Raw genomic sequence first — 11,094 nt, forward strand, 5'->3', positions numbered from 1 at the left:
TTCATTTACATTTACATTGTTTCTTTCAGAATAATGATGTCCCATTAGGGAAGACTAAAGGGTTATAGACTCAGAAATGCAAGAAACCTCATTACAAAGGAGGGGATAGAGGCTGGTCTAATTGCTCTATAAGGGTCCAAGGTTACACTTGATAGGACAACCAGAAACAAGAGGGAAAGGATTTTTTCCCTTTGAAATAGTTTAACACACTGTGAAGTTGAAGGAACAATATGCTTGAGGAATATAAATACAACAGACAGTAGATCTTATACCATAATGACCATATGGTCATTAACTATAATGTGACTAACTAGAGACAAGAATATGTGTTTATATTATGTACAGCTTCATATAGCAATCTGGAGAAAGAATATGCAAAAGTAACACTTAAACTGGGCAGCTTTCTTGTTCATTCTATGTCATATGTCCTTATGGCAAAGACAGACAGACCTCATCAAATTAGACTTTCTGATTTTCTGAATAACTTTGGTTAAGGACAGATAAATACTAACACACACTTAATACCAATAAGGTAAAATGCTATTACGTAAATACATAAAGTCAAACAAAACTTAAGATTATTTGTGATTATTGTCGTTGCATGCTGCCATTTCCACTGTAAAATAACTGATTTACAACAAAAGAAATTTAGGATAAAGTCTTCTTGAATACTATATATTTCAACACTTTTACACTGTATGTCACACTTTACCTTTAAATCGTATGAGTTTCCAAAAAGGAGGAAAAAAATAATAACCATGAAATATCAGAAAATAACAATATCACATATTTAAGAATTTAAATATTGCCAAGGTTATTTTGTAATTTCGTGTTCGGTTCTTTTGATTCTGAAATGTGCCTGAATGAGATGGAAAAAAACCCCAAACCCAAACAAAACCAACGAAACAAAAAGAAAACCCAAACCCTAACATCTGGAAGGAATTTTAGTACAATTAAAATATGAATGACAAATGGACATATTTTGTATATTCCTGTCAGTTCCCTTATATAACAGATAAAACTAGAAGAAAGTTTTAATGAACATTTAAAACAATATTTCCAAATTTATGGGTTTATATTGTCAGTATAACATTGTACTAACTAAGAGTAGATCTCTTTGAAATAGTAAAATTACTGATTTATGTTTTTTTTCTAATAATTCTGGTAGAGAGATCCAAAAGTTTACTTCAGTTAATAGATGCTGACATTAATCAGTAAAGATGTTAACATTGCACAAAACCAAACTGATCCCTTTCAGGTGTCTGAAGCAAAACATTTGAAGACCAACATATCAAAAAACATACTCATCTTCAAAATCCCAGATTTCTTGAATAAAACCAAGATTTAAATAAAATTCCTATATTCCACATTTCCTAATTATTGCATACCCATACTGATTTTTCCTAAAAATCCAGAATGCAATATTTTTTCAAGAAATGTCTCCTAGTTAAACTTTATGTTTGTATACAGAAGACTTGGAAAATACATGATTTCTCTAAAATCAGGAATAAATTTCTCTGAAATCAGGAATAAAAGCTCAAAGTACTGCATTTGTTGCCAAAGAGAAGGATAACAAAGGAAAAGAAGTGGACCAACCAGCACCAGACTGCTAAGACTAACTAGGTAGAGAGAGTCTACGGAGGAATGGAGAAAAGAGAAGAAAAAGCAGAACAATGTAAAAATTCAGTCTTGCTGCTTTAATCAAAGGTGATCAGATACAATTAATACACAACAGTTTTTCTTTTTATATATATATATATATATATATATATACACACACACACACACACACACACACACAGACTTTATATATAGCTACCTGGGATTGCGCTGTGAATTTTTTTCACAGGGCCAAGGCATGGAAAAAAGTGAGAAAGAGAATTCTAACTATTCGTGGACATGGAAATAATTCCCTGTGAAAACATGTGGGATTGGTGATGGGTATTAAGAAACATTCTATTGTTTGAATACATTTTTACCTGTTTAGTGAGCAGACTAGAGGTCTGTGGATAGAAGAAGCTGGGTCTGGGCTTTACAGCTACACTTAAGTAGTTTGAAGGCAATCTTTGCTAAGAAGGCAGTTTGATTTTCCTACCAAGACAGAAGAGACTGTGTAGTAAAATACACTGTAATTTGATTGCCTGGGGGTGCTGCAAAACTCAGTTTGGAAGATGGCATCTGTAATACCCTTCTCACAACTGCAAACTTCGCTGCTGCTGCCAGGTTTAAGCATCTAATTTTTAATTCAGTCCTCATATTCTACAGTAAATTTAGACATTCCTGTATTAAATTCATACACAAATTGTAATGTTTTAAACATCTCCTAAATGTTTAGGAGTACAGAAAAAGTCCGGTTTTATGAGCGAAGAATGTTAATCCAGGTCATTAAAGGGTAACAAAAGATTTTTCATCAAATGATCCTAAAACATGTTTACCAAAGACTAAGCCAAATAGCAGAAAACCAGAAATAAACAGGCTTTGTAATATTAATAGATATGAAACTTTGTGACAAGATTTTATGCAAAAAATAGCTGGTAAGTGGATGTGACACACATTAACTGTTAATGGAGGTACAGTAAGCAGAAAAAGAAAAGATGCCTCTTTCTAAACAACCTTCTGATACCTGTCTGCACAGTGAAAGACACCATGGGACAAAGCTGGAAATAGTCACGTTCTTGAATTCAACAGGTTTTGTGTTGGATGGAGTCCCAAAAGAAGGAAAAAAAAAAAAAAGCCACAAGGGAAGCTGGAACTCTTACTGAAATCTCTCAGAGAGCTCTTCTGCACACACAGCTCAGATCAATGTCTTCCAGGATACAGCACTGAAGACAATGCGCAGAAATCTTGATGTTTTTTTATCAGTTGAAGAAACAGAAACATTGTTGAAGCTGAACCAGAGGCTGACAAGATACAGGTGGGTTTTTTTGGAGAGGAAAAATGGCAAATTCTTGATTCACTACGTTTCAACAGGAATTTTATCAGCACTGCAAGTTAACTCATGCCTTTTAATATCTTGACATTATAGACTTAGAAGAATGCTATACAATGTATACCAATAAAAGGCAATTATAATTCCCATGCATCATACAATGGGAAAGCTTAGCTATAAAAAAACAAGGTCTGTGTTACTGAACCAGCCAGCAGACATACTGGTGGCAGTTTAATTAGGTAACAGAAATCATGCATAGCTCACAAAGTTACAAAGTTTAAGCTCCAAAAAGAGCACTAGGAAGATCGAGCAACTGACTCTTAAGTCTTCATACAAAATGGCACTCAGCTGTACCACCTTCCACAGAGACTAGACTATGAGGGTTACCATTGCCTCTAAGTACACGCTTAACAGTATCAAGAAAAATGACACCACACATGCACATTTAACAAAGCTTTTAACCACCACATCATCTGCCTCACACAGTAAGTTGTTTCTATTACTCTGTATGACTGTAAGCAAGGGATTTGAATTTTTGCAATTCACAAAAAACACCACTAGCCTATAGATGTATATATGTCATTGCATTCTGCAGAACCAAACATAGGTAGAAGCATACAGTCATATGGCCACACATCCCAATTTATCACACTAGTGGCAAGTTTCTGGTTTGTGCCAGGCCCTTCTTTTTAACATCTTTCCAATTATTTCTTCTTTCAAAATCTTTGGCTTTTCAGAGCAGAAAGTAATCAAAGCAATGTCATTCTGATCAGAAGTGATTCCATGCTTATTTGTTCTTGTATCCTGGGAATGCACATAAGGGGGGGATGAAGGGTTAACATGACAGAGTCTTTGCGAGGCCAAAAGGATCACCATTGTAAAACAAGAACTACAAATCCAACCTATTCTTCCTGTCAAATCATGCGCTAATAACTTCTGTCATGAATACTTCTGTCATAGAAGACTGAAAAACAAGGTAATGGGAAGATATTTCATTGCAAGGGAAAATCAGTAAAGACAGCAGTACTACGTTTTCTATTTTATATATATATTTTGTGATCCTAAAGCCAGAATGTTTCTACAATTTTCCTTACTGTCTTGCCTAAATACAAAGGATTTGTAGCCTGTCAATTTAGTTCCCAAAAGTTTTAATAGAGACCGCGTGCATATGTGAAGAAGTGCACATTATCGAACAACCCTGAGTATTGAAAGAGCGTGACTAGGATCTACATCTCAAAACACAAAAAGATTCTCTACAATAGGATTTTAAAGTTTGTATTTAGTATTACTCAAGGGAGAGTAATGGCTTTATTCCTGACACAGTGATCAGTTCATGGCAAACACAGTACTCTCATTCACATTATTCTGAGGAAACAAGAAGTGACGTTGTGGTGCGTTAACCTTGGCAAAGGGTCAAATACCCACCTGATTGCTCGCTCACTCTCCTTCCTCACCAGGACAGGGGGAGAAAATAGGATGAAAAAGCTCGTGGGTTGAGACAAAGAAATGGAGATTGCTTACCATTCACCGTCATGGGCAGATTCAACTTGGGGAATATTAATTTAAGTTACTGCCACTTAAAATAGATTTGGGTAGTAAGAAATAAACAGTATATTAAACCAACACCTTCTTCCCCACCCTACTTCCCAGGCTCAATTTCTCTCCTTCACTCCTGACTCCTCTACCTCCTGCTGCGCAGTGGGGAGCAGGGATTACAGTCAGTCCATAACAGCTCCTCTTGGCCGCTCTTTCTTCCTCACGCTTTTCCCCAGCTCCAGCACGGGGCCCTTCCACAGGCTGAAGTCCTTCAGGATAAACCTGCTCCAGAGTGGGTCCTCCATGGGTCAACAGTTCCTGTCAGAAGAACCTATTCCAGCATGGACTCCTCTCCACACACTGCTGTTTCCATGAGTGAATATGTCTGCTCTGGTGTGGGCTCTTCCACAAGCTGTAGTGTGGGCATCCACTCCATGGTGGTCCTCTCCGTGGGCTGCAGGGAAATACCTGCTCCGGCACTTGGAGCACTTTCTCCCTCTTCTCCTTCTCTGACCTTGGTGTTTGCAGGGATGTTTCTCACCTTCTATTCTTCACTCTACACTGCCTGTGCAGCATTTTGTCCTTTCTTAAACACATTTTCACAGAGGCACCACCACATGCTCCTAAACAAATGTTCTAAAATATGCCCTTTCCCAAAAATAGCATACAGTGCAGGGTATTGAGAAAGAACAAGCCATACAGTTTTCAATGGAAATGTTATGAGATACCAAATGTGGGAAAACTAGGAGATTCCTAAGGAAGCAAAACACGATGGTTGACACTTGTAGATTATACCACACAGAAGCATGTTCTTATTTGCTTCCTTGCTACAGAAATCTCTTCCAAGTTTCCCATATTCTATACAATCACAATAAAAAAAAAAAAATTAGATGATAAAGAGGCTGAACACAGTGAAAAACATTGTAACTTTGGTTAATTTAATAAATCAATTTAAGCCATAAAATTATTTACAGATTTATTTCATTAGCTATAGTTTATAGATGTTACTGTTACCTGGTGCCTAAATTTAACAGCAAGTCATCCTGAAAAAGGCAGTCTAGCACTATACAGAGTAATAAAAAGTCAAAAGTACAAACTTCAGAAGGACATTGTTGTCATTCTTCATAGAAAAAATATTACATCATACTTCAAAAATTAGAATTTGAAAAAAAAAAATCTTTTTCATTTATAAATTCATTGTAATAAACACTTCTATTTCTCTCATTTTCCTTCCAGGGAAATACAGTTATTCTGACAAACACCACAAAATACTTGATAAATGTTTATTTTAATGAACCTACAAAGAATTTATCCTTCAAATATTTCATTTAATTAAGAATCCCTTATTCATTATTTAATAAGGTAAAACCTTCTACTCCCAACAGCTATTTTAACAAGTCTTTGGCAGATAACACAAGAACCATTGAAACAAGCTTCCAGAATTGTAAGCAGCATCAACAGATATTAAAATTATTATCTGGACCCTTGAGCAAAAATGCTTGGCTTTAGCAGCCTGACTTAGACACAAATACACAAGACAATAAAACTATCCTACCTCATGCTTTCTTCCTGTCCTTATATTGCTGCTTTCCAGGGTATCTCTGGCATACAAATTATGCTCTGCTACGTTAAGACTTGCTTTTTTCAATTTTTCCTGTAAAAGCTCGATTTCAGATTTTTGCATTGTAATAAGACACTCTAACTCACTTAAAGATGGCTGTTGAAATACCTAGAAAATGATAGTACAGGTATATTATGTTAGTAACAAAAAATCAGAAGCATAACAAATCATTTACATAAAACTGCCTAGAGAAACACAACATTACCAATATTACAGAAAAGTGAGAGCTGTAAATAATTCTGCTTTTGTAAATGACTCATGAATCCATAATCAAAACCAGACCCCAAAGTGTTAACTAACATTTTCACATCACCACCTATTTTCCAAATCCAAATTTACAGTCTTAACAATGCTTGTTTTATACAGATGTTTCTTCTGCAGCAACTTATTCTACTATGCCATTTCGTATCTCACATGCTGTCAAAATTTCTTGACAAAATATTTTACCTCTTAGACTTGTTTCTGGTGAAATTTCAAGTTGGCAAGTATCACTGGCCTATCAAACATGGGAAAAACCCCCCACCTTAACTGTATATTCTGTCAATAAAGATATTCTTAGTTAAAAACTGCCTCAAAAAAGTACCTCTTTAATGTAAATCTACATCTTGTATCTACCATTTCCATAAACTCAAGACAGCACGAATGTTGTGGTCAAACTGAAGACTTAGTGAAAAAATAGACGGTAATTCTAGATCACAGTATTACTCAAGGCAGATATGTTGCTTCACGAAGCCATTGAATTCCAGGACCCTTCCGAGCTATCAATCCGTTCACAATACAACACTGCCGCACGCTGCTCACCTTGGCCCTGTTACAAAGCCTGTTCAGACCAAACCACTTTTTTGTTGGTACCAGCTATCTTTAAGTAACATTCCCAATGTCCAACAGCAGACTCATGTGTGTACATGTGACCAAGAGTGGTCAAGTTACCATGGCTTGATAAATTACTCTTTGTCAGTTGAGTTTTCATTAACTGCCTGTGATCATACCACACTGCGTTACAACCACAAGGCAAAACATCATTACCTTAGCATAAGCAACTGCAATATGCTTGTTGTGGCAGTCTATAGAAATCACAAAGTGAAATGCTTCAGCTCAAAATCCTCCGCAGTGCTTTAAGGCTGGGGACAGACATTCACCTTGCAACAACTGTGCCAGATGATAATATAATTCCCAGATGGTCAATGCATCCAGACAGCTGGAGGTTAGCACCCCAACACTATTGCTGAAAGAAGGGATGGCACAAACCCCCTCCCTAATCGATTGCATAAATAAAAGGGCAGGTTAGTTTAAAAAGTCAATGTAAGTCGCTTGAGCTGACACAGCTGACCTTGTACTGCACTGATTGGGGCAAACTCATGAAACCGCTATTGCCAGCAGTGCTGTGACAGCAATGATGAGCATCTAGGAAACAGTAAAGTCTTCAATCAACAAAGCTTGATCCAGAAGACAACTTTCTCAAGACTAACTAAAAGTTTTATTTTACACATACTTTCCCTAATTAGCAAAGTTCTGACAACCTGACTTCATTGCAACTGTTTGAGCATATTCTTAACACAAATACTCATTTCAATAGAGAAGAAAGAACCTGGTACAATTATCACTTGTTCCTACTATTTCAATTACTGATATGCCCCAAGTTAAACAAATCGGGTACACTGGCAAAAATCAGAAAAGGCAGTGTAAAAAAGGTTAAGCAACCCAAAACTTCTCTAAATTCATGCCAATCAAGAAATGAGATGGTCCAAAGTTGATTAAAATCAAGCAAGCAGACACCCTAGTAAGCTTAGTATTTGACAGAAACAGATTAATGGGCCTTACCATTTTATTTCTTTAAATGAAGAACATGAAGATTTTCATAAAAGTGTACTATAAACTCACACTTCCTACAAAAAAATCCCAAGTTAGAAATACCAAGCATTTATTTCAGAAAAAGCATAACTCCTCATACAGCAAACAAGCACAGGAATGTTGTCAGAGAGTAAACTTGCCCATGCTTTTGCCGACTGTTCCTTAAATAATTTCTGTTGCTCATTTTGCATAATTTAGGTCATGTGTAGTTACAAACAGATGTCATTTCCACCTATGATCAGCAAAAGGCCAGTTTATAACTAAAAGAAAACTCTACACAGAGGGAAAAAAAGGAAAATAAAAAAATGAGGAGTAGACAAGCCATGCATTGAAAAGAACATTTAAAAGAAAACTGGGCTTTTTGTTCACTTCACCAAAATCTTAGCACTATTTTATTATAAAAAGGAAAAAAAAAAATCCAACAAGACCTAGAAGACAGAAAAGACAGAAATAGTGCCAGTAGATAAAGGAAATGTAGTTATACTTAAGTTATATAATTAATTCTTTTTTACTTGAACTTTATTTTTTCTTATTAAGAGAAACACAACTACCAACTTGTTGCATATTATTCATAGCTCAGCTACATGTAAAAGACTTCTACGTGTAACATAAGTTGTACTATTACATTAGTAACTAAAAAGAATCAGCAGCTTCAATCTGTTATAATCATTTTAATTTATATTACTGTTACTTTAAGAAGTCTACAACTGTTAAATGTTGCTGACTTTTAAACCATGAGAATTACACAAATTTAGCTAATGATTAACTTCTTACTGTATCACTACTTTTTAATCTCTTCTTTCAAAAATGAAATGCAGAGTGTTTTGAAATGTAAACCATTTAAGAGTCACAGAATATATCAAATCCTTGCTCCTCTATGTCAATGAAATTCTGCTACTGACTTTAATAGGACTTTTATATGAACAGTGTTCGTTCTTTGTTGTTATTTTTTCCCCTACTCTCTTCTTCTCCCAAAAGAGACCTCCAGAAATTACCATGCAGTGATACTTACTTCAAATTAAAATACTGTAAGGGCACAGTTTCTAATAAAACTCTTACAACAGTCTTTGTGCATATGCATACACACGCTTTTTTTTTTTGAAAACTGAACGCAACAAAACCAGTCTTACATCTTAACTTATACCTCCAAAATTCCTAAAAATATTCAGCAGATCACTGTTACCAATACAGACCTTTCTATATAATTTGCATCTACGATATTGTCAAAACCTGCTCAATTTTTAAATCATGCATATGAAGTTTCTTCAGTTTCAGGAATTCTAAGAACGTAGATGTAACCTGAAGAGATCTATTTAAAAATTAAGGTTTTCCTTATCAATGGACTCCAGTTGAAGAAGAGCTGGGTATCATGTTCTGTTAAATCTAACATATCCTTCACTATTTGATAAATATTCTTCTACATTTCCTAGCCTAGAAGACTTTGTTTACCTAAATATCAGGAGAATTTGTAAACATGAATTTTTAAGATGTGAAAAGAGATCTTTTAAAGACAGAAAGCTGGATGAAATTTCTCTCTCTGGTCTTTTGTTTCAGATTCATGTCTATTTAACTTTATATTACTACACTTCTATGTTCCAGTTATCCTTGGTTAAGAGCAAAGAAATCACCAAAACCAAATTATTTAGTGGAAAGATTTGGCTATTATGAGAACCTCAATTCCTTCTGTATAAAATATGACTCTACGAACGACCCAGAGTTCCAAGGTTTATGAATGAAGAAAGAAGTGCAGTTTCGTCAGGTCCTTGGAAAGAAATGTGACCTTTCCTTGGCTTTTCACTTTCTAGCTTTACATCTGAAGTCTTATTTTTAATCTAAGAACTAAGGGAAACACTACAATTAGTAAGGCCAAAATGGCAAATAATTTGGACTATAATGGAGCTCTGATTTAAAAATCCTAACATTATCAGAAAAAAAGCACAGTATTGTGTTTCAAGACTGCAGAAAACATTCAACATCCAAAGAATGTAGTCCAGTTTCACAGCAAGGAACAGAAATCTGCAATCCAGAAAAACGAAAACTAGTTACATGCTAAAAGGCAGCACCAGGTTCTTCCACAGCTTCTGTCTCAGAATTATCATTGTAGATCTTTGATCTTATGAACTGAAACAGCAACTCACCTCAAGAAAGAGTTCCATGAAGGTTCACTTTCTAAAGTCTATTCTGAATCCAATGTCTAAAACTAAAATTTCCACGAGATGATCATTTCAGTGTAGACATAACGTTGACCCTCTTCACAGCCTATCCATCTACATGTTGAGTGCAGCAAATGAAGGCTTTCTCTCAGGTTTAAGCAACTTAGATTAAATTCTACCTGCATTACAAAGTCTAGCTTAATAGAATAATGGTTTCTTCTTTCACTTAGTAAAATCAGTTTATATCATATGCTATTTTATCACAGCAGATACATAGTTTTTTCATACTGAAACTCAATTTAACATGCCAAACATACATTCCAAATAAATGTCAGAGGCTTATTTGTTTTAAACAACAAATACAATCAAGAAAGTATTTATTTCTACCAAGCAGTTCTCTCACTCCTCTTATGCTTACATGTCTTTTCAAAGTAAGATACAGCTGATGTTTTCTGGATGCTCTAATCAAGATGAAGCATAAGCACCATCTTCACCACAAAGCTCTACCACTAGGGGAACCATCTACACTGTACTTAGGGAAGGGAATCCAATGCCACCTTTTCAATGCCGCTGTTGTCAGAGATCACAAACAGTACCGAACGATATGGAGAAAATACAGCTATGCTCCAACATACCTCTATTCTGCATGACTTTCATGAACCAGCAAAAGAGAGCAGGTGTCAAGGGTATGGATATCTAAGAGCTTCAGAACTAATAACAGCCTTACGCGTACTCCTGCTCCCCCTCAACTTCCCCAACACGAAGCTATGGCAACACTGCACAGTACCAAAACCACCAGCTAGGAGGAGACAGAAAAAGCCTGCACAGTCTCTCTGTAAGCAGATGCCAGCTCACTCTGCTTCAACCACAAACTGGCCAACAGGCACACACTGGCTCAGTAAAGGCTAAAATATCTTTTCCCTCAGTAACACAAAGAGTTTACACACACAGCTCAGACTAGAGGAAGCATGTACACCTTTACCAGAATATCTGAGCTAGGAAAC

At 35.7% G+C, this 11,094-nt stretch overlaps 1 protein-coding gene across 7 annotated transcripts in view; it reads right to left on the reverse strand.

The window, feature by feature from the left end:
* CNTLN (centlein) overlaps positions 1-11,094 on the reverse strand; it is a 198,779-nt gene that overhangs the window by 103,275 nt on the left and 84,410 nt on the right. For 6 of the 7 annotated variants that reach the window (XM_052777310.1, XM_052777312.1, XM_052777315.1 and 3 more), the window contains one exon: positions 6,021-6,194. The exons of the other annotated variant lie outside the window; for it this stretch is intronic. In XM_052777310.1, the coding sequence (XP_052633270.1) occupies positions 6,021-6,194 (174 nt within the window). The remainder of the gene's footprint in view (positions 1-6,020; positions 6,195-11,094) is intronic. 7 annotated transcript variants of the gene reach the window in all.

The sequence above is a fragment of the Harpia harpyja genome, chromosome Z (assembly GCF_026419915.1).
Source record: "Harpia harpyja isolate bHarHar1 chromosome Z, bHarHar1 primary haplotype, whole genome shotgun sequence".
In the NCBI taxonomy this organism is placed as follows: domain Eukaryota; kingdom Metazoa; phylum Chordata; class Aves; order Accipitriformes; family Accipitridae; genus Harpia; species Harpia harpyja.